Here is a 25,169-nt window from a genome sequence, read left to right as displayed (position 1 = left end):
GTGGTGGGGGTCGTCTGGTGGTGGGGGTCGTCTGGTGGTGGGGGTCGTCTGGTTGTGGGGGTCGTCTGGTGGTGGGGATCGTCTGGTTGTGGGGGTCGTCTGGTTGTGGGGGTCGTCTGGTGGTGGGGGTCGTCTGGTGGTGGGGGTCGTCTGGTTGTGGGGGTCGTCTGGTGGTGGGGGTCGTCTGGTTGTGGGGGTCGTCTGGTGGTGGGGATCGTCTGGTGGTGGGGGTCGTCTGGTGGTGGGGATCGTTTGGTTGTGGGGGTTGTCTGGTGGTGGGGATCGTCTGGTGGTGGGGATCGTCTGATTGTGGGGGTCGTCTGGTGGTGGGGGTCGTCTGGTGGTGGGGGTCGTCTGGTGGTGGGGGTCGTCTGGTGGTGGGGATCGTCTGGTGGTGGGGGTCGTCTGGTGGTGTTCCACACTGAGTAACACATGCTTTCTTTCCCAGTCTGGTATAAACGTGCGTGTCTCTTTCAGATAGTCGCCCCCAAGCGACAGAAGCTGGCGGAAGCGGAAGAAGAGCTGAAAATCCAAATGGAGAAACTGAACAAGAAGAGGTCTGAGTTGATGGAGATCAGGAGTAAGCTGGACGTCCTCCAGAACCGGCTCGCACAGAAACTTGCCGAAAAGAAGCAGCTGGAAGAAAGCATCGAGATGACACAGTGAGTCCCCTTAATAGAGCACGGGTTTCCCTGAACGCCATACCCTGCACATTGCTCAGGACTATTAACAAGCTGCACAGTAATCTGTAATATCCATTGGTGTGTTGTGTGCAAATTGGCTGCTGCATTGCCGACATTACAACTGTGGCAATGCTTGAAAAGTACTTAATTGACTGTAAAATGCTTTGGGACATCCTGAGGTCACGAAAGGTGCCATATAAATGCAAGTTCTTTCATATCAATTTACCACATATTATATCGTGTTCTGAATGCATATAAAGTGATGTCGACCCAGAGCTCTGGTCTCCACTCCCCGGGACAGTCTGGAGCTCCGGTCTCCACTCGGCGGGACAGTCTGGAGATCCTGTCTCCACTCCCCGGGACTGTCTGGAGCTCCGGTCTCCACTCCCCGGGAATGTCTGGAGCTCCGGTCTCCACTCCCCGGGACTGTCTGGAGATCCTGTCTCCACTCCCCGGGAATGTCTGGAGCTCCGGTCTCCACTCCCCGGGACTGTCTGGAGATCCTGTCTCCACTCCCCGGGACTGTCTGGAGCTCCGGTCTCCACTCCCCGGGACTGTCTGGAGCTCCAGTCTCCACTCCCCGGGACTGTCTGGAGCTCCGGTCTCCACTCCCCGGGACAGTCTGGAGCTCCAGTCTTCACTCCCCGGGACTGTCTGGAGCTCCGGTCTCCACTCCCCGAGACAGTCTGGAGCTCCGGTCTCCACTCCCCGAGACTGTCTGGAGCTCCGGTCTCCACTCCCCGGGAATGTCTGGAGCTCCGGTCTCCGCTCCCCGGGACTGTCTGGAGCTCCGGTCTTCACTCCCCGGGACTGTCTGGAGCTCCGGTCTTCACTCCCCGGGACTGTCTGGAGCTCCAGTCTCCACTCCCCGGGACTGTCTGGAGCTCCGGTCTCCGCTCCCCGGGAATGTCTGGAGCTCCGGTCTCCGCTCCCCGGGACTGTCTGGAGCTCCGGTCTCCACTCCCCGGGACAGTCTGGAGCTCCGGTCTCCACTCCCCGGGACAGTCTGGAACTCCGGTCTCCACTCTCCGAGACTGTCTGGAGCTCCGGTCTCCACTCCCCGAGACTGTCTGGAGCTCCGGTCTCCACTCCCCAGGACTGTCTGGAGCTCCGGTCTCCACTCCCCGGGACAGTCTGGAGCTCCTGTCTCCACTCTCCGGGACTGTCTGGAGCTCCGGTCTCCGCTCCCCGGGACTGTCTGGAGCTCCGGTCTCCACTCCCCGGGACTGACTGGAGCTCCGGTCTCCACTCCCCGGGACAGTCTGGAGCTCCGGTCTCCACTCGGCGGGACAGTCTGGAGATCCTGTCTCCACTCCCCGGGACTGTCTGGAGCTCCGGTCTCCACTCCCCGGGACAGTCTGGAGCTCCGGTCTCCACTCCCCGGGACTGTCTGGAGCCCCGGTCTCCGCTCCCCGGGACTGTCTGGAGCTCCGGTCTCCACTCCCCGGGGCTGTCTGGAGCTCCGGTCTCCACTCTCCGGGACCGTCTGGAGCTCCGGGCTCCACTTCCCGGGACAGTCTGGAGCTCCGGGCTCCACTTCCCGGGACAGTCTGGAGCTCTGGTCTCCACTCCCCGGGAATGTCAGGAACTCCAGTCTCCACTCTCCGGGACTGTCTGGCGCTCCGGTCTCCACTCCCCGGGACTGTCTGGAGCTCCGGTCTCCACTCCCCGGGACTGTCTGGAGCTCCGGTCTCCACTTCCCGGGACTGTCTGGAGCTCCGGTCTCCACTCCCCAGGACTGTCTGGAGCTCCGGTCTCCACTCCCCGGGACTGTCTGGAGCTCCGGTCTCCACTCTCCGGGACAGTCTGGAGCTCCGGTCTCCACTTCCCGGGACTGTCTGGAGCTCCGGTCTCCACTCTCCGGGACTGTCTGGAGCTCCGGTCTCCACTCCCCGGGACTGTCTGGAGCTCCGTTCTCCACTCCCCGAGACTGTCTGGAGCTCCGGTCTCCACTCCCCGGGACTGTCTGGAGCTCCGGTCTCCGCTCCCCGGGACTGTCTGGAGCTCCGGTCTCCACTCCCCGGGACTGTCTGGAGCTCCGGTCTCCACTCCCCGGGACTGTCTGGAGTTCCGGTCTCCCCTCCCCGGGACTGTCTGGAGCTCTGGTCTCCACTCCCCGGGACTGTCTGGAGCTCTGGTCTCCCCTCCCCGGGACTGTCTGGAGCTCCGGTCTCCACTCCCCGGGACACTCTGGAGCTCCGGTCTCCACTCCCCGGGACTGTCTGGAGCTCTGGTCTCCACTCCCCGGGACTGTCTGGAGCTCTGGTCTCCCCTCCCCGGGACTGTCTGGAGCTCCGGTCTCCACTCCCCGGGACAGTCTGGAGATCCGGTCTCCACTCCCCGGGACTGTCTGGAGCCCCGGTCTCCGCTCCCCGGGACTGTCTGGAGCTCCGGTCTCCACTCCCCGGGGCTGTCTGGAGCTCCGGTCTCCACTCTCCGGGACTGTCTGGAGCTCCGGTCTCCACTCCCCGGGACCGTCTGGAGCTCCGGGCTCCACTTCCCGGGACAGTCTGGAGCTCTGGTCTCCACTCCCCGTGAATGTCTGGAGCTCCGGTCTTCACTCTCCGGGACTGTCTGGAGCTCCGGTCTCCGCTCCCCGGGACTGTCTGGAGCTCCGGTCTCCCCTCCCCGGGACTGTCTGGAGCTCCGGTCTCCACTCCCCGGGACTGTCTGGAGCTCCGGTCTCCCCTCCCCGGGACTGTCTGGGGCTCCGGTCTCCACTCCCCGGGACTGTCTGGAGCTCCGGTCTCCACTCCCCGGGACTGTCTGGAGCTCCGGTCTCCCCTCCCCGGGACTGTCTGGAGCTCTGGTCTCTACTCCCCGGGACTGTCTGGAGCTCTGGTCTCTACTCCCCGGGACTGTCTGGAGCTCTGGTCTCCCCTCCCCGGGACTGTCTGGAGCTCTGGTCTCCCCTCCCCGGGACTGTCTGGAGCTCTGGTCTCTACTCCCCGGGACTGTCTGGAGCTCTGGTCTCCCCTCCCCGGGACTGTCTGGAGCTCTGGTCTCCACTCCCCGGGACTGTCTGGAGTGGGGTTTGAACCTTCTGACTGATGTTCAGAGGTCTGGGGATCTCTTGCGTGTGGAACAATCTCCGACAAATACCGGCCTTCAGCTGTTAATGTTACAATCTACGGAATCTTCCCAAGTAAATATCAAAGATCTTAATTAAGGAAAGAATGAAAGGATCCATGGGTATCATTGGAGTGGAATGGAGGAGGGAGCGGGTGGGAGGGGGGCAGAGGTGGGACAGTCTGTCAGAAGCACGGATTTAAGTACTCGGCTTGACTGAGAGTGAGCAGGATTGGTTGTTTCCGGGTTTTGCTTTTTGCCTGTTGTGACTGTGGCCCTCCTCTCTGCCCTGTGACCCTCCTCACCGCCCTGTGGCCCTCCTCACCGCCCTGTGACCCTCCTCTCTGCCCTGTGACCCTCCTCTCTGCCCTGTGACCCTCCTCACCGCCCTGTGGCCCTCCTCTCTGCCCTGTGACCCTCCTCTCTGCCCTGTGACCCTCCTCACCGCCCTGTGGCCCTCCTCTCTGCCCTGTGACCCTCCTCACCGCCCTGTGACCCTCCTCTCCGCCCTATGACCCTCCTCTCTGCCCTGTGACCCTCCTCAACGCCCTGTGGCCCTCCTCACCGCCCTGTGACCCTCCTCACCGCCCTGTGACCCTCCTCACCGCCCTGTGGCCCTCCTCACCGCCCTGTGACCCTCCTCTCCGCCCTTTGACCCTCCTCACCGCCCTGTGACCCTCCTCACCGCCCTGTGACCCTCCTCACCGACCTGTGACCCTCCTCACCGCCCTGTGACCCTCCTCACCGCCCTGTGACCCTCCTCACCGCCCTGTGACCCTCCTCACCGCCCTGTGACCCTCCTCACCGCCCTGTGACCCTCCTCACCGCCCTGTGGCCCTCCTCTCCGCCCTGTGGCCCTCCTCACCGCCCTGTGGCCCTCCTCACCACCCTGTGACCCTCCTCACCGCCCTGTGACCCTACTCACCGCCCTGTGACCCTCCTCATCACCCTGTGACCCTCCTCTCCGCCCTGTGACCCTCCTCTCCGCCCTGTGACCCTCCTCACCGCCCTGTGACCCTCCTCTCCGCCCTGTGACCCTCCTCTCTGCCCTGTGACCCTCCTCACCGCCCTGTGGCCCTCCTCACCGCCCTGTGACCCTCCTCACCGCCCTGTGACCCTCCTCACCGCCCTGTGGCCCTCCTCACCGCCCTGTGACCCTCCTCACCGCCCTGTGACCCTCCTCACCGCCCTGTGGCCCTCCTCACCGCCCTGTGACCCTCCTCACCGCCCTGTGACCCTCCTCACCGCCCTGTGGCCCTCCTCACCGCCCTGTGACCCTCCTCACCGCCCTGTGACCCTCCTCACCGCCCTGTGACCCTCCTCACCGCCCTGTGACCCTCCTCACCGCCCTGTGACCCTCCTCACCGCCCTGTGACCCTCCTCACCGCCCTGTGACCCTCCTCACCGCCCTGTGACCCTCCTCACCGCCCTGTGACCCTCCTCACCGCCCTGTGGCCCTCCTCTCCGCCCTGTGGCCCTCCTCACCGCCCTGTGACCCTCCTCACCGCCCTGTGACCCTCCTCACCGCCCTGTGACCCTCCTCATCGCCCTGTGACCCTCCTCTCCGCCCTGTGACCCTCCTCTCCGCCCTGTGACCCTCCTCTCCACCCTGTGACCCTCCTCTCCGCCCTGTGACCCTCCTCACCGCCCTGTGACCCTCCTCACCGCCCTGTGACCCTCCTCTCTGCCCTGTGACCCTCCTCTCCACCCTGTGACCCTCCTCTCCGCCCTGTGACCCTCCTCACTGCCCTGTGACCCTCCTCACCGCCCTGTGACCCTCCTCACCGCCCTGTGGCCCTCCTCTCCGCCCTGTGACCCTCCTCTCCGCCCTGTGACCCTCCTCACCGCCCTGTGACCCTCCTCACCGCCCTGTGACCCTCCTCACCGCCCTGTGTCATTTTCAGGTTGAAACTCGAACGTGCTGAAAAGCTGATCAGTGGCCTTGGAGGAGAGAAAGAACGTTGGACTAAGATTGCCGAACATCTCGAGGATACGTACCAGAACATTATTGGCGACGTATTATTAAGTGCCGGTGTGGTGGCCTACCTTGGCCCCTTCACCCCTGAACTCCGACAGGTGAGGCAGGCTGACAAGGTTATTCATTGCAACTGAAATGTTGAGCGACTGATAACAGAATAAGGAGCAATGTTTGGCTTCCACTTAGTGCTTTATCTGTGGAATATTATCCCGGCTTTATTATCCTTACTACTTGGACAGTCAATCAAATCATTCCAGCAGCAGAAAAGAAGCATCTTACAGCCCAGGAGACCGTTCGGCCCGTCATGCCTGTGCCAGTCCAACCAAAGTGTGCGGTGTTGGCCAATTTTCAGTACTCCTGGGACCCACATCTGTCTGCCATGCGATTGGTCTATTACAAGGGACTGGCGTGAGTGAATTGTCACTCAGTCTCCCTTTCCAGGAGTAATTGAGAACTGTACCAGTCAGTTACTGATGACTGTATCAAGAGCACAGTCATCAGTAAACTAAATGTCCCCAGTTTTAGTCTTCCTGTGCTTGGTTGATGTCTTCGAAAGGTCTGGTGATAGTTACTGACCTAATGTGAACAAGGGTGGGACTTCTGCCCTTTGCCCAGACCTGGCCTGGACCACTCTCCCCCCTACTCCCCATTAAATACACAGGGTGGGCTCCCGGTGGGATCTGTGCCACCAATGGGAAGCCCACCGCCGTCGTGGGGAGGAAGATGTGGTGGTGGTGAAGTGGGACCTCCACCACAGCACTCGGAGAGTCGGAGCCGGCTTAAAGGGGACACAGGTGCCCGGAGCTCGGAGGCTTCCCCTGGGCTACCACCACCCCTTTCATGGCAGTCCCTGGGGGCGGGGTGGCACAGGCAGTAGGGAGGGGTGTCTGGCGGGTTTCCAGGCTCGCCTGCCCCCTGTCGTTTACATGCAGCGGGAGAGAAAGGAGCAGCGAGCTGCCCCCCCCCCCCCACCTCGGCTGGGGCAGGACGAGGAAAGCAGAGATTGGAGCAGGACTGCAGTGGTGGTCTCAGCACCCGACTTCCTGCGTTTCTAACGACAGGGGTGATGGGAGAACGGGACTTGGTGCGAGTTAGGATATGGACAACAGAGTTTTGGTTCAGCTCAAGTTTACGGAGGGTGGAGGATGGGAGGCCGACCAGGAGAGCATTGGAATAGTCGAGTGTAGAGGTAACAAAGGCATGGATGAGGGTTCCAGCAGCAGATTTGCTGAGTCAGGGGCGGAGACGGGCGATGTTACGGAGGTGGAGGTAGGCGGTCTTGGTGATGGAGAGGATATGGGGTCGGAAACTCATCTCAGGGCCAAGGTTGCGAGCAATCTGGTTCAGCCTCAGACAGGGGCCAGGGAGAGAGTAGGAATCGGTGGCTGGGGTACAGAGTTAATGGCGGGGACTGAAGACAAAGGCTTTGGCCTTCCCAATATTTAATTGGAGGAAATTCCCTCTCATCCAATACTGGATGCTGGACAAGCAGCATCGCAAATCAGAGAGAGCGGAGGGGTCGAGGGAGGTGGTGGGAGGTAGAGGTGGGCGTCATCAGCGTACATGTGGAACCTGACCCCATTCTGCGAGATGTGACACAGCAACGTGCTTACAACTGAGCCAACCAGAAAAAAAGAAAAATTTCCATTCATACAACACCTAGCACAACCTCAGGACGTCCCAAAGTATTTTACAGCCAATGAAGTACTTCTGAAGTGTAGTAACTGTTATAATGTAGGAATGTTGTAATGTAAACCAGGAATTATTCAGTTTTTTAAATCAAACACAGCAAGAATCTTTTAGTGTACATATGACACATAGTTATACACGTCATTACTGTGCACTGGTTAAATTTGTTTTCAGTTGCAGGAACTGCATCTTGCGAATGTTTCGTAACTTGGTGTTGTCCCTCTTTTGCAGAATGTGTTGAAAGAATGGTTGAGTATGTGCAAGCAGAAACAAATCCCAGTCTCCAGTGTCTTCTCCCTGTCGAATACCTTGGGGGACCCTGTGAACATCTTGGAGTGGCAACTATACGGACTCCCGAGGGACATGTAAGCATTTATTTCCAAAAGTTCTAACAGGAAAATGAGAATGATCTCATGTCTCATGCAACATTACTGTCCACTCAGATTCTCAGTGGACAACGCCATCATCGTGACCTCAGCCCAGCGCTGGCCACTCATGGTCGATCCACAGGGTCAAGCTAACAAGTGGGTCAAAAACATGGAGAAGTCCAACAAGCTGCATGTCTGCAAACTTACCGAGTCCGACTGCATCCGGACCCTGGGGAACTGCATTCAGGTAAGATCCCTGTAAACTGCTGTCTGGGTAAGTCTCTTCCAGATCAACCCATCTCCAGATACGAGGGCCCTGAGACCGTGGGGCGGGGGGTATCCACAGTCATCCTCCTGATCCCGTCCCTGGCGGGACCTTGTGCTGGTACCAGTTGGGGGAGGGTCAGAGACAGGAGCGTGGCTGCAGATTTGAGAGGCTAGCAGCTACACCCCTGGTCACCAGCACCAGAGCTGGGGGGGTGGGGGGAGAGGGGATGGGCAATTTAAAAATCTTTCAGTACCTCGCTGTCTTATTTTATCCCCCTTATGTTTGTTATAAAGTGAAGCCTAACCTCAAGTACAAAGTATAAAGCACTTCAGTACACACTCAAAATAGTATGGGATCGCACCATACAATCTCCAACTGACGGTGAACACCACATTGACAGACCATGTGACTTAGGCTAAAAGGCATGAATCAAGTTTATGAAGTAATATTAAACAGTTCAAGAGCAAAAATAGCAGATTTAGCTAGATTACAATACTTCACTTAATTTACAGCTTCTGTTTCAAAACAATAAAAACTCTTGAAGTCTTGCAGTTCTCGTCAGTATGTTTGGAACATATGTCCATGATGAACAAGTGGTCATTCACCATACTGCAGTCACACTGACCCCAGCTCAGCAGCAAAGTACCCCGTGATATTTACTGCCACTGTAGGTCAGCAAAAATAACATTCATTACACAATACAAACACACTGAAAATTCATAGTATCACAGTAGTATCATAGTAGGTACTGCACAGAAGGAGGCCATTTGGCCCATCGTGCCTGTGCCAGCTCTTTGAAAGAGCTATCTAATCAGTCCCACTCCCCTCCTCTTTCTCCTTAGCCCTGTAAATTTTTTCCCTTCAAGTATTTATCCAATTCCCTTTTGAAACTTATTATTGAATCTGCTTCCACCTCCCTTTCAGGCGGTGAATTCCAGATCATAACATCTCACTGAGTAAAAAAAATGTTTCCTCCTGTCGCCTCTGGCTCTTTTGTCCTCTGGTTACCGACCCTTCTGCCACTGGAAACAGTTTCTCCTTATTCACTCTATCAAAACCGTTCATGATTTTGAACACTTCTATCAAACCTCCCCTTAACCGTCTCTGCTCTAAGGAGAATAATCCCAGTTTCTCCAATCTCTCCACATCGCTGACATTCTCTTCTGCACCCTCTCTAAGGCCTTGACATCCTTCCTAAAGTGCAGTGCCCAGAATTAAACACAATACTCCAGCTGAGGCCTAACCAGTGTTTTATAAAGGTTTAGTATAACTTCCCTGCGTTTGTACTCTACGCCTCTATAAATAAAGCCCATGGTCCCATATGCTTTTTAACGGCTTTCTCAACTTGTCCTGCCACCTTCAAAGATTTGTGTACACACCCCCCCCAGGTCTCTCTGTTCCTGCACCCCCTTTAAAATTGTACCATTTAGTTTATATTGCCTCTCATTCTTCCTACCAAAATGAATCACTTCACACTTCTCTGTATTAAATTTCATCTGCCATGTGTCTGCCCATTTCACCAGTCTGTCTCTGTCCTCCTGAATCTGTTTCTATCCTCCACATTGTTTCCTTCATTTCTGAGTTTCGTGTCATCTGCAAACTTTGAAATTATACCCTCTATACCCAAGTCCAGATCATTAATGTATGTCAAAAAGAGCAGTGGTCCTAATACTGACCCCCGGGGAACACCACTGTATACTTCCCTCCAGTCTGAAAAACAACCATCCAGCGCTCCTCTCTGTTTTCTGTCCCTTAGCCAATTTTGTATCCGTGCTGCCACTGTCCCTTTAATCTCATGGGCTTTAATTTTGCTAACAAGTCTATTGTTTGATACTTTATCAAATGCCTTTTGAAAGCACAACATCAATCGTACTACCTCCATCAACCCTCTGAGTTACATCATCAAAGAACTCAATCAAGTTCGTTAAACACGATTTTCTTCCAACAAATCCGTGCTGACTTTCATTTATTAGCCCAGATTTTTCCAAGTGCCAATTAATTTTGTCCCGGATTATTGTACCGAAAAGTTTCCCCACCACCAACATTAGGCTGACTGGCCTGTAATTGCCGGGTTTATCCCTCTCCCCTCTACACTGGGGTGTAACAATTACACAAACATACCCATTAAATTAATCATTTCATGTTAGAAATGCCTGCAAGCAGCTTTCCCTACACAGTCCTATCTCTCTCTCCAAGGCCTGGAACCTGCTTTAATTCCAATGGTTGAAAATTTCACTTGGACCTTGGGTGCTGAGGAACCCCAGCCCCTGTTAACGCCAAGCATTTCTTGGTTATGAGACACATGGGGGAGTAGAGCTCCCTCTACTCTGTCCCAACAACATATTTTGACCCTAAAATTAGAACAGCCTCCACCATTACAGCAGTGTGAAATGTGACATTTTTTATTCCCCTCCATCCACACCAGCTCTCCGTGCAGCTCGCTGATAATTTGGTGAATTGATGCGATACTTTGATTGGATGTGCTCACAATAAGAACTGAGTTAAAACCATGGAAATCCAAGTTGTGTTGCCTTTAGGGCCATCACAGACAGGAGATACCCATCCAATCACAGACAGGAGATACCCATCCAATCACAGACAGGAGATACTCATCCAATCACAGACAGGAGATACCCATCCAATCACAGACAGGAGATACTCATCCAATCACAGACAGGAGATACTCATCCAATCACAGACAGGAGATACTCATCCAATCACAGACAGGAGATATCCATCCAATCACAGAGAGGAGATACCCATCCAATCACAGACAGGAGATATCCATCCAATCACAGACAGGAGATACCCATCCAATCACAGACAGGAGATATCCATCCAATCACAGACAGGAGATACTCATCCAATCACAGACAGGAGATACTCATCCAATCACAGACAGGAGATATCCATCCAATCACAGACAGGAGATACCCATCCAATCACAGACAGGAGATATCCATCCAATCACAGACAGGAGATATCCATCCAATCACAGACAGGAGATACCCATCCAATCACAGACAGGAGATATCCATCCAATCACAGACAGGAGATATCCATCCAATCACAGACAGGAGATATCCATCCAATCACAGACAGGAGATACTCATCCAATCACAGACAGGAGATACCCATCCAATCACAGACAGGAGATATCCATCCAATCACAGACAGGAGATATCCATCCAATCACAGACAGGAGATACTCATCCAATCACAGACAGGAGATATCCATCCAATCACAGACAGGAGATACTCATCCAATCACAGACAGGAGATAATCATCCAATCACAGACAGGAGATACTCATCCAATCACAGACAGGAGATATCCATCCAATCACAGACAGGAGATACCCATCCAATCACAGACAGGAGATATCCATCCAATCACAGACAGGAGATACTCATCCAATCACAGACAGGAGATACTCATCCAATCACAGACAGGAGATATCCATCCAATCACAGACAGGAGATATCCATCCAATCACAGACAGGAGATATCCATCCAATCACAGACAGGAGATATCCATCCAATCACAGACAGGAGATACCCATCCAATCACAGACAGGAGATACTCATCCAATCACAGACAGGAGATATCCATCCAATCACAGACAGGAGATACTCATCCAATCACAGACAGGAGATTCTCATCCAATCACAGACAGGAGATACTCATCCAATCACAGACAGGAGATACTCATCCAATCACAGACAGGAGATACTCATCCAATCACAGACAGGAGATATCCATCCAATCACAGACAGGAGATACCCATCCAATCACAGAGAGGAGATATCCATCCAATCACAGACAGGAGATACCCATCCAATCACAGACAGGAGATATCCATCCAATCACAGACAGGAGATACTCATCCAATCACAGACAGGAGATACTCATCCAATCACAGACAGGAGATATCCATCCAATCACAGACAGGAGATACTCATCCAATCACAGACAGGAGATATCCATCCAATCACAGACAGGAGATACCCATCCAATCACAGAGAGGAGATATCCATCCAATCACAGACAGGAGATACCCATCCAATCACAGACAGGAGATATCCATCCAATCACATACAGGAGATACCCATCCAATCACAGACAGGAGATATCCATCCAATCACAGACAGGAGATATCCATCCAATCACAGACAGGAGATATCCATCCAATCACAGACAGGAGATACCCATCCAATCACAGACAGGAGATATCCATCCAATCACAGACAGGAGATATCCATCCAATCACAGACAGGAGATATCCATCCAATCACAGACAGGAGATACTCATCCAATCACAGACAGGAGATACCCATCCAATCACAGACAGGAGATATCCATCCAATCACAGACAGGAGATATCCATCCAATCACAGACAGGAGATACTCATCCAATCACAGACAGGAGATATCCATCCAATCACAGACAGGAGATACTCATCCAATCACAGACAGGAGATAATCATCCAATCACAGACAGGAGATACTCATCCAATCACAGACAGGAGATACTCATCCAATCACAGACAGGAGATACCCATCCAATCACAGACAGGAGATACTCATCCAATCACAGACAGGAGATACTCATCCAATCACAGACAGGAGATACCCATCCAATCACAGACAGGAGATACTCATCCAATCACAGACAGGAGATACCCATCCAATCACAGACAGGAGATATCCATCCAATCACAGACAGGAGATATCCATCCAATCACATACAGGAGATACCCATCCAATCACAGACAGGAGATACCCATCCAATCACAGACAGGAGATATCCATCCAATCACAGACAGGAGATACTCATCCAATCACAGACAGGAGATACTCATCCAATCACAGACAGGAGATATCCATCCAATCACAGACAGGAGATACTCATCCAATCACAGACAGGAGATTCTCATCCAATCACAGACAGGAGATACTCATCCAATCACAGACAGGAGATACTCATCCAATCACAGACAGGAGATACTCATCCAATCACAGACAGGAGATATCCATCCAATCACAGACAGGAGATACCCATCCAATCACAGAGAGGAGATATCCATCCAATCACAGACAGGAGATACCCATCCAATCACAGACAGGAGATATCCATCCAATCACAGACAGGAGATACTCATCCAATCACAGACAGGAGATACTCATCCAATCACAGACAGGAGATATCCATCCAATCACAGACAGGAGATACTCATCCAATCACAGACAGGAGATACTCATCCAATCACAGACAGGAGATACTCATCCAATCACAGACAGGAGATACTCATCCAATCACAGACAGGAGATATCCATCCAATCACAGACAGGAGATACTCATCCAATCACAGACAGGAGATATCCATCCAATCACAGACAGGAGATATCCATCCAATCACAGACAGGAGAGATCCATCCAATCACAGACAGGAGATATCCATCCAATCACAGACAGGAGATATCCATCCAATCACAGACAGGAGATACCCATCCAATCACAGACAGGAGATATCCATCCAATCACAGACAGGAGATATCCATCCAATCACAGACAGGAGATACTCATCCAATCACAGACAGGAGATATCCATCCAATCACAGACAGGAGATACTCATCCATTCACAGACAGGAGATATCCATCCAATCACAGACAGGAGATACTCATCCAATCACAGACAGGAGATATCCATCCAATCACAGACAGGAGGTACCCATCCAATCACAGACAGGAGATATCCATCCAATCACAGACTGGAGATACCCATCCAATCACAGACAGGAGATATCCATCCAATCACAGACAGGAGATACCCATCCAATCACAGACAGGAGATACTCATCCAATCACAGACAGGAGATACTCATCCAATCACAGACATGAGATACTCATCCAATCACAGACAGGAGATACTCATCCAATCACAGACAGGAGATATCCATCCAATCACAGACAGGAGATACCCATCCAATCACAGACAGGAGATATCCATCCAATCACAGACAGGAGATACCCATCCAATCACAGACAGGAGATACTCATCCAATCACAGACAGGAGATACTCATCCAATCACAGACAGGAGATATCCATCCAATCACAGACGGGAGATACTCATCCAATCACAGACAGGAGATACTCATCCAATCACAGACAGGAGATATCCATCCAATCACAGACAGGAGATACTCATCCAATCACAGACAGGAGATACTCATCCAATCACTGACAGGAGATACTCATCCAATCACAGACAGGAGATACTCATCCAATCACAGACTGGAGATACTCATCCAATCACAGACAGGAGATACCCATCCAATCACAGACAGGAGATATCCATCCAATCACAGACAGGAGATACTCATCCAATCACAGACAGGAGATACCCATCCAATCACAGACAGGAGATACCCATCCAATCACAGACAGGAGATATCCATCCAATCACAGACAGGAGATACTCATCCAATCACAGACAGGAGATACCCATCCAATCACTGACAGGAGATACCCATCCAATCACAGACAGGAGATACTCATCCAATCACAGACAGGAGATACTCATCCAATCACAGACAGGAGATACTCATCCAATCACAGACAGGAGATAATCATCCAATCACAGACAGGAGATACCCATCCAATCACAGACAGGAGATACTCATCCAATCACAGACAGGAGATACCCATCCAATCACAGACAGGAGATACTCATCCAATCACAGACAGGAGATACTCATCCAATCACAGACAGGAGATACTCATCCAATCACAGACAGGAGATAATCATCCAATCACAGACAGGAGATACTCATCCAATCACAGACAGGAGATACTCATTCAATCACAGACTGGAGATATCCATCCAATCACAGACGGGAGATACCCATCCAATCACAGACAGGAGATATCCATCCAATCACAGACAGGAGATATCCATCCAATCACAGACGGGAGACCCTCACCCTGTCGCAGACAGGATTCAAGCGCAGATCAGAACGATGCCAGCACAATGTCCCAGCCTACTACACCAGTCAGTCTTCCCTTTAATAATATTCGTTATCTTACTTCACTGTCTGAATTGTGCAATTCCTATCTTTTAGTTTGGAAATCCAGTTTTAATTGAAAATCTTTCTGAAGAACTTGATCCCATTCTGGAGCCATTGCTGCTGAAGCAAACATTCAAACAAAGTGGGATGGATTACATTCGCCTCGGAGAGACCATCATACAGTATTCTAAAGATTTCAAGCTCTATATGACCACTCGACTTCGAAACCCTCATTACCTACCAGAAGTTTCAGTCAAGGTGATCCTACTAATCTGTCAAAGTCAAATAGAAACAGTGTTAGCTGGTTTGGTGGAAAAAACAAATTTGGTTTGTTAATGGGCTTCACCAGTGGGGGAGGGGATGAGCTCTCCCCCAAAATACCCCAAGATGGAGAATTTCCCATATCAGCCCTGTTGTTTATTGGAAGCCATCAAAGAGAAATGCAGCTCCCCCCACAAATAGGAGTGAGAAAATGCAGAGGGAGTCTTCGTGGGTCACTTGCACACGATTGACAGAGGCCTGGGGGCACATCACCTGTCCATTCTCTTAGCTCGGTGATCAGTATTTGACGTAGCAGGATCCAAAGGACAGGAATACAGTGTGTTGCTCTGGCAATTTCCACAGGCAGGCCCTCTGCTAATATATTGGGATATACTCACTCGCTTTACATGAACATTGGCTCAATTTTTATGCTCACAGACAGTGATGGGATAGTCAACTAACTGGTGACATTAAAATAAAGATCAAATGCAATTTAAAAACATTGACTCTTGCCCAGATTACAGTTATACTGCAGTCGACACAAAGCCAAAGCAGTGTGAGACTACGTCCCTGAGGTGATCTAACACTCCTTGATTAAATTTGATTCAAGCAACTTTGCATCCAAGTTACAACGCAAAGTTTACATCTCAATGTGAAGATGGAACTACTCCACATTAACCCAGATTAGAAGGCAGAACTGGCCTAGGAGTTAGTCTGTCACATTCTAATTTCTTCACCAGTGTTCTTCAAGAAAAATAATTTTTTTGGATTACTTATTTGATTTCATATTAAAATAATAACTTAATATGTTTCTTTTAAAGTCTCGCTGCCTCGACATCTGGGGTTGAATCAATTTCAGTGCCTCTGTATCAGTGTCATAGTTCCTGGGTTTTTAAAAAGTAAGACTTGCATTTATTTAGCGCCTTTCACAACCTCAGGACATCCTACAATGTTTTACAGCCAATTAAGTACTTTTGAAGTGTAGTCACTGTAGTAATGTAGGAAACATGGCAGCAAATTTTCGTATGGCAAGATCCCACAAACAGCAATATGAGAATGACCAGATAATCTGTTTTTAGTGACGTTGGTTGAGGAATAAATATTGGCCAGGACACTGGGAGAACTCCACTGCTCTTCTTCGAATAGTGTCATGGGACACTTTACACCCACCTGAGAGGGCAGGCGGGGCCTCGGTTTAACGTCTCATCCAAAAGACTCCCTCAGTACTGCCAGCATAGATTTTGTGCTTAAGTCTCTGGAGTGGGGCTATGAACCCATGACCTTTGACTCAGAGGCAACAGTGCTACCCACTGAGCCATGGCTAACACTAGCACGATCTCCTCTTGGGTTCAACATCACTGGTCACTCCCAACGCAGCCCTCGTGTCCCCCATGATCCAGAGTACACCACTTTCTGCCCAATATCTAGATAACCCGTGAATTGGATCAGAAAACCCTTGCTCTGTACACCGCTACTGGAACAGGATACCTGCCACCATGCAAGGGCTCCTCTTTTTACAGAAGGTGATCTGGGTTAGCACACTACAACGATGAGGCACAGGCTATAAACCAATAACGGGTTTATTTTCATAAAATACATGAATGAACAATGTACAATTTGACACAATGAGAACATGTATTCCCCATCACCTCTTACTTTATGAAAATAATAAAGACGCCATTTGGTTCCTCCCTAAACATAGGTTTAAGATAGGAGACCTTTAGTCCAACTGTAGCCTTCCGAAGCTAAGCTGGCTCAGGCTTTAAAGTACAGATTGATTTTTTCTGCTGGCTGTAATGCCAGAGAACTCTGTGACTGAGAGAGAGACAGATCCCTGTGTCAGAGCCCTGCCCCCTTAAGACAATGAGTTGTGGTCTCTGCCCATTGATTCTGTCAATCACAGAAGGCTCCAAACTGGGCCCTCCCTTTAGAAATGTGCGTGAACCTATACCTCTCATGATATAACTAATCCAGATGGTTATTCACCAATATCGTATGAAAACGATCTTTATAGAAGGCTTAAAATGCTTGTCAATGAATGTGATCATTTGAGGCAACTGAACACTGGAGCCTTCTCCTTGCTCACAGCTCGCAAAAATAATGCTGGCATGTCTAACTGGTTAACTCTGGAGATCACCATAGTGTGAGCTTGACCAAAGTTGCATCTTGAAAATCTAATGGACAATCAAACTGCTTTCAGATTCCTGGCTTACTGTTAAAAAGAAGATGCTTTGTGATGCTAACCCCGCTTATGATAAAATAAGCAGTATAGAAATATTACAAGTTTAAAAATCCAGCACACCCAATCCTTGGGCCACAATCTCGGGAGTTTAGCTGGAATCGCATCCATTGGTGCCCACAGCACTGAGCCCACTCCGTACAAAACCCAATCAGAAAGACTAACAGGATGTTGGCCTTTATCTCAAGGGGACTGGAATACAAAGGGGTGGAAGTGATGTTCCAGTTGTACAGAGCTCTGGTTAGACCCCATCTGGGGACTGGGTTCAGTTCTGGGCACCGCACCTCAGGATACGCAGATTCACCAGAATGATACCAAGGCTTAAAGTGTTAAACATGGCTTGTATTCCCTTGAGTTGAGAAGATTGAAGGGTGATTTAATTGAAGTGTTTAAAATGATTAAAGGATTTAATAGGGTAGAGAGAGAGAAACTATTTCCTGTAGTGGGGGAGTCCAGAACAAGGGGACACAACCTTAAAATTAGAGCAGGCCATTCAGGGGTGAAATCAGGAAGCACTTTTCCACACAGTGAGGAGTGGAAATCTGGAACTCTCACCTCAAAAGGTTGTGGATGCTATTTTTTTATTATTCGTTCATGGGATGTGGGCGTCGCTGGCAAGACCAGCATTTATTGCCCATCCCTGTCCACGCTGGGGGTCAATTGAAATTTTCAAGACTGAGATTGATTGATTTTTGTTAGTTAAAGGTATCAACAGAATGAAGTTGAAGTACTGATCAGCCATGATCTAAACAAATGATGGAAGAGGCTCGAGGGGCTGAATGGCCTCCTCCTGTTCCTATGTTCCTGTGACAGTGGGAGAGCAATGCATTCCATGGAACTAGGAGGCATCTGCACCACTGCTGGAACATTTCCTGCCTCCCCCTGGTCCTGTATTGGGAATATTGAGGAGGTTTCATTGTACCCAGTGTTGGGGAGATTTCCCTGATCCTGTATCCAATATTGGGAATATTGAGAAAATTACCCTGTATCCAGTTTGTGGAGATTTCCCTGGTCCTGTATCCAGTTTGTGGAGATTTCCCTGATCCTGTACCCAGTATTGTGGCGATTTCCCTGGTCCTGTATCCAGTATTGGGGAGATTTCCCTGGCCCTGTACCCAGTATTGGGGAGATTTCCCTGATCCTGTATCCAGTATTGTGGCGATTTCCCAGGTCCTGTATCCAGTATTGGGGAGATTTCCCTGATCCTGTATCCAGTATTGTGGAGATTTCCCTGGTCCTGTATCCAGTATTGGGGAGATTTCCCTGATCCTGTACCCAGTATTGGGGAGATTTCCCTGATCCTGTATCCAGTATTGTGGAGATTTCCCTGGTCCTGTACCCAGTATTGGGGAGATTTCCCTGATCCTGTATCCAGTATTGGGGAGATTTCCCTGATCCTGTATCCAGTTTTGGGGAGATTTCCCTGGTCCCGTACACAGTATTGTGGAGATTTCCCTGGTCCTGTATCCAGGATTGGGGAGATTTCCCTGGTCCCGTATCCAGTATTGGGGAGATTTCCCTGATCCTGTATCCAGTATTGTGGAGATTTCCCTGGTCCCGTATCCAGTATTGGGGAGATTTCCCTGATCCTGTATCCAGTATTGTGGAGATTTCACTGATCCTGTATCCAGTATTGGGGAGATTTCCCTGATCCTGTATCCAGTATTGGGGAGATTTCCCTGATCCTGTATCCAGTATTGTGGAGATTTCCCTGATCCTGTATCCAGTATTGTGGAGATTTCCCTGATCCTGTACCCAGTATTTTGGAGATTTCCCTGATCCTGTATCCAGTATTGTGGAGATTTCCCTGATCCCGTACCCAGTATTGGGGAGATTTCCCTGATCCTGTACCCAGTATTGGGGAGATTTCCCTGATCCTATACCCAGTATTGGGGAGATTTCCCTGATCCTGTACCCAGTATTGTGGAGATTTCCCTGGTCCTGTACCCAGTATTGGGGAGATTTCCCTGGTCCTGTACCCAGTATTGGGGAGATTTCCCTGATCCTGTATCCAGTATTAGGGAGATTTCCCTGATCCTGTATCCAGTATTGGGGAGTTTTCCCTCGTCCTGTATCCAGTATTGGGGAGATTTCCCTGGTCCTGTACCCAGTATTGGGGAGATTTCCCTGGTCCCATATCCAGTATTGTGGAGATTTCCCTGGTCCTGTACCCAGTATTGGGGAGATTTCCCTGGTCCTGTACCCAATATTGGGGAGATTTCCCTGGTCCCGTATCCAGTATTGGGGAGATTTCCCTGTTCCTGTACCCAGTATTGGGGAGATTTCCCTGGTCCTGTACCCAGTATTGTGGAGATTTCCCTGGTCCTGTACCCAGTATTGGGGAGATTTCCCTGATCCTGTACCCAGTATTGTGGAGATTTCCCTGATCCTGTATCCAGTATTGTGGAGATTTCCCTGATCCTGTACCCAGTATTGTGGAGATTTCCCTGATCCTGTATCCAGTATTGTGGAGATTTCCCTGATCCCGTACCCAGTATTGGGGAGATTTCCCTGATCCTGTACCCAGTATTGGGGAGACTTCCCTGATCCTATACCCAGTATTGGGGAGATTTCCCTGATCCTGTACCCAGTATTGTGGAGATTTCCCTGGTCCTGTACCCAGTATTGGGAAGATTTCCCTGGTCCTGTACCCAGTATTGGGGAGATTTCCCTGATCCTGTATCCAGTATTAGGGAGATTTCCCTGATCCTGTATCCAGTATTGGGGAGTTTTCCCTCGTCCTGTATCCAGTATTGGGGAGATTTCCCTGGTCCTGTACCCAGTATTGGGGAGATTTCCCTGGTCCCATATCCAGTATTGTGGAGATTTCCCTGGTCCTGTATCCAGTATTGGGGAGATTTCCCTGGTCCTGTACCCAATATTGGGGAGATTTCCCTGGTCTCGTATCCAGTATTGGGGAGATTTCCCTGTTCCTGTACCCAGTATTGGGGAGATTTCCCTGGTCCTGTACCCAGTATTGGGGAGATTTCTCTGGTCCTGTACCCAGTATTGGGAAGATTTCCCTGATCCTGTACCCAGTATTGTGGAGATTTCCCTGGTCCTGTACCCAGTATTGTGGAGATTTCCCTGGTCCTGCACCCAGTATTGGGGAGATTTCCCTGATCCTGTACCCAGTATTGTAGAGATTTCCCTGGTCCCGTATCCAGTATTGGGGAGATTTCCCTGATCCTGTACCCAGTATTGGGGAGATTTCCCTGATCCTATACCCAGTATTGGGGAGATTTCCCTGATCCTGTATCCAGTATTGTGGAGATTTCCCTGGTCCTGTATCCAGTATTGGGGAGATTTCCCTGATCCTCTATCCAGTATTGGGGAGATTTCCCTGATCCTGTATCCAGTATTGGGGAGATTTCCCTGATCCTGTACCCAGTATTGGGGAGATTTCCCTGGTCCTGTATCCAGTATTGGGGAGATTTCCCTGATCCTGTACCCAGTATTGTGGCGATTTCCCTGGTCCTGTCCCCAGTATTGGGGAGATTTCCCTGGTCCTGTACCCAGTTTTGGGGAGATTTCCCTGATCCTGTATCCAGTATTGGGGAGATTTCCCTGGTCCTGTATCCAGTATTGGGAAGATTTCCCTGGTCCTGTACCCACTATTGGGACGATTTCCCTGATCCTGTACCCAGTATTGGGGAGATTTCCCTGATCCTGTATCCAGTATTGTGGAGATTTCCCTGGTCCTGTATCCAGTATTGGGGAGATTTCCCTGATCCTGTACCCAGTATTGGGGAGATTTCCCTGATCCTGTATCCAGTATTGTGGAGATTTCCCTGATCCTGTATCCAGTATTGGGGAGATTTCCCTGGTCCTGTACCCAGTATTGGGGAGATTTCCCTGGTCCTGTACGCAGTATTGGGAAGATTTCCCTGGTCCTTTATCCAGTATTGTGGAGATTTCCCTGGTCCCGTATCCAGTATTGGGGAGATTTCCCTGGTCCTGTATCCAGTATTGTGGAGATTTCCCTGGTCCTGTACCCAGTATTGTGGAGATTTCCCTGATCCTGTATCCAGTATTGGGGAGATTTCCCTGATCCTGTATCCAGTTTTGGGGAGATTTCCCTGGTCCCGTACACAGTATTGTGGAGATTTCCCTGGTCCTGTATCCAGTATTGGGGAGATTTCCCTGGTCCCGTATCCAGGATTGGGGAGATTTCCCTGATCCTGTATCCAGTATTGTGGAGATTTCCCTGGTCCCGTATCCAGTATTGGGGAGATTTCCCTGATCCTGTATCCAGTATTGTGGAGATTTCCCTGATCCTGTATCCAGTATTGGGGAGATTTCCCTGATCCTGTATCCAGTATTGGGGAGATTTCCCTGATCCTGTACCCAGTATTGTGGAGATTTCCCTGATCCTGTATCCAGTATTGTGGAGATTTCCCTGATCCTGAACCCAGTATTGTGGAGATTTCCCTGATCCTGTATCCAGTATTGTGGAGATTTCCCTGATCCCGTACCCAGTATTGGGGAGATTTCCCTGATCCTGTACCCAGTATTGGGGAGATTTCCCTGATCCTATACCCAGTATTGGGGAGATTTCCCTGATCCTGTACCCAGTATTGTGGAGATTTCCCTGGTCCTGTACCCAGTATTGGGGAGATTTCCCTGGTCCTGTACCCAGTATTGGGGAGATTTCCCTGATCCTGTATCCAGTATTAGGGAGATTTCCCTGATCCTGTATCCAGTATTGGGGAGTTTTCCCTCGTCCTGTATCCAGTATTGGGGAGATTTCCCTGGTCCTGTACCCAGTATTGGGGAGATTTCCCTGGTCCCATATCCAGTATTGTGGAGATTTCCCTGGTCCTGTACCCAGTATTGGGGAGATTTCCCTGGTCCTGTACCCAATATTGGGGAGATTTCCCTGGTCCCGTATCCAGTATTGGGGAGATTTCCCTGTTCCTGTACCCAGTATTGGGGAGATTTCCCTGGTCCTGTACCCAGTATTGTGGAGATTTCCCTGATCCCGTACCCAGTATTGGGGAGATTTCTCTGGTCCTGTACCCAGTATTGGGGAGATTTCCCTGATCCTGTACCCAGTATTGTGGAGATTTCCCTGGTCCTGTACCCAGTATTGTGGAGATTTCCCTAGTCCTGTACCCAGTATTGGGGAGATTTCCCTGATCCTGCACCCAGTATTGTGGAGATTTACCTGGTCCTGTACCCAGTATTGTGGAGATTTCCCTGGTCCTGCACCCAGTATTGGGGAGATTTCCCTGATCCTGTACCCAGTATTGTAGAGATTTCCCTGGTCCCGTACACAGTATTGGGGAGATTTCCCTGATCCTGTACCCAGTATTGGGGAGATTTCCCTGATCCTATACCCAGTATTGGGGAGATTTCCCTGATCCTGTATCCAGTATTGGGGAGATTTCCCTGGTCCTGTACCCAGTATTGGGGAGATTTCCCTGATCCTGTACCCAGTATTGTGGAGATTTCCCTGGTCCCGTATCCAGTATTGGGGAGATTTCCCTGATCCTATACCCAGTATTGGAGAGATTTCCCTGATCCTGTATCCAGTATTGGGGAGATTTCCCTGGTCCTGTATCCAGTATTGGGGAGATTTCCCTGATCCTGTATCCAGTATTGGGGAGATTTCCCTGATCCTGTACCCAGTATTGGGGAGATTTCCCTGATCCTGTATCCAGTATTGTGGAGATTTCCCTGGTCCTGTACCCAGTATTGGGGAGATTTCCCTGATCCTATACCCAGTATTGGGGAGATTTCCCTGATCCTGTATCGAGTATTGGGGAGATTTCCCTGATCCTGTATCCAGTATTGGGGAGATTTCCCTGATCCTGTACCCAGTATTGGGGAGATTTCCCTGATCCTATACCCAGTATTGGGGAGATTTCCCTGATCCTGTATCCAGTGTTGTGGAGATTTCCCTGGTCCCGTATCCAGCATTGTGGAGATTTCCCTGGTCCCGTATCCAGTATTGGGGAGATTTCTCTGGTCCTGTACCCAGTATTGGGGAGATTTCCCTGGTCCTGTATCCAGTATTGGGGAGATTTCCCTGGTCCTGTATCCAGTATTGTGGAGATTTCCCTGGTCCTGTATCCAGTATTGGGGAGATTTCCCTGGTCCTGTATCCAGTATTGGGGAGATTTCCCTGATCCTGTACCCAGTATTGGGGAGATTTCCCTGGTCCTGTACCCAGTATTGTGGAGATTTCCCTGGTCCTGTACCCAGTATTGGGGAGATTTCCCTGATCCTGTACCCAGTATTGTGGAGATTTCCCTGGTCCTGTACCCAGTATTGTGGAGATTTCCCTGGTCCTGTACCCAGTATTGGGGAGATTTCCCTGATCCTGTACCCAGTATTGTGGAGATTTCCCTGGTCCTGTACCCAGTCTTGTGGAGATTTCCCTGGTCCTGTACCCAGTATTGGGGAGATTTCCCTGATTCTGTACCCAGTATTGTGGAGATTTCCCTGGTCCCGTATCCAGTATTGGGGAGATTTCCCTGATCCTGTACCCAGTATTGGGGAGATTTCCCTGATCCTGTACCCAGTATTGGGGAGATTTCCCTGATCCTGTATCCAGTATTGGGGAGATTTCCCTGGTCCTGTATCCAGTATTGGGGAGATTTCCCTGATCCTCTATCCAGTATTGGGGAGATTTCCCTGATCCTGTATCCAGTATTGGGGAGATTTCCCTGATCCTGTACCCAGTATTGGGGAGATTTCCCTGATCCTGTATCCAGTATTGTGGAGATTTCCCTGGTCCCGTATCCAGTATTGTGGAGATTTCCCTGATCCTGTACCCAGTATTGTGGAGATTTCCCTGATCCTGTATCCAGTATTGTGGAGATTTCCCTGGTCCTGTACCCATTATTGGGGAGATTTCCCTGATCCTATACCCAGTATTGGGGAGATTTCCCTGATCCTGTATCCAGTATTGGGGAGATTTCCCTGATCCTGTATCCAGTATTGGGGAGATTTCCCTGATCCTGTACCCAGTATTGGGGAGATTTCCCTGATCCTACACCCAGTATTGGGGAGATTTCCCTGATCCTGTATCCAGTATTGTGGAGATTTCCCTGGTCCCGTATCCAGCATTGTGGAGATTTCCCTGGTCCCGTATCCAGTGTTGGGGAGATTTCTCTGGTCCTGTACCCAGTATTGGGGTGATTTCCCTGGTCCTGTATCCAGTATTGGGGAGATTTCCCTGGTCCTGTATCCAGAATTGGGGAGATTTCCCTGGTCCTGTATCCAGTATTGGGGAGATTTCCCTGGTCCTGTACCCAGTATTGTGGAGATTTCCCTGGTCCTGTACCCAGTATTGTGGAGATTTCCCTGATCCTGTACCCAGTATTGGGGAGATTTCCCTGGTCCTGTATCCAGTATTGGGGAGATTTCCCTGATCCTGTACCCAGTATTGTGGAGATTTCCCTGGTCCTGTACCCAGTATTGGGGAGATTTCCCTGATCCTGTACCCAGTATTGGGGAGATTTCCCTGGTCCTGTACCCAGTATTGGGGAGATTTCCCTGGTCCTGTATCCAGTATTGGGGAGATTTCCCTGATCC

At 50.6% G+C, this 25,169-nt stretch overlaps 1 protein-coding gene across 1 annotated transcript in view; it reads left to right on the top strand.

Moving 5' to 3' along the window:
• The window catches only part of LOC137341904 (dynein axonemal heavy chain 3-like), a 490,604-nt gene that overhangs the window by 300,613 nt on the left and 164,822 nt on the right, over nt 1-25,169 (top strand). Inside the window, exons 43-47 of the mRNA XM_068005410.1 lie at nt 478-662; nt 5,657-5,828; nt 7,651-7,784; nt 7,863-8,034; nt 15,182-15,385. Of these exons, the coding sequence (XP_067861511.1) occupies nt 478-662; nt 5,657-5,828; nt 7,651-7,784; nt 7,863-8,034; nt 15,182-15,385 (867 nt within the window). The remainder of the gene's footprint in view (nt 1-477; nt 663-5,656; nt 5,829-7,650; nt 7,785-7,862; nt 8,035-15,181; nt 15,386-25,169) is intronic.

The sequence above is a fragment of the Heptranchias perlo genome, chromosome 24, assembly GCF_035084215.1.
Source record: "Heptranchias perlo isolate sHepPer1 chromosome 24, sHepPer1.hap1, whole genome shotgun sequence".
NCBI lineage: Eukaryota > Metazoa > Chordata > Chondrichthyes > Hexanchiformes > Hexanchidae > Heptranchias > Heptranchias perlo.
The sequence above is the reverse complement of the archived record's forward strand: the minus strand, read 5'-3'. Positions and strand labels throughout refer to the sequence as shown.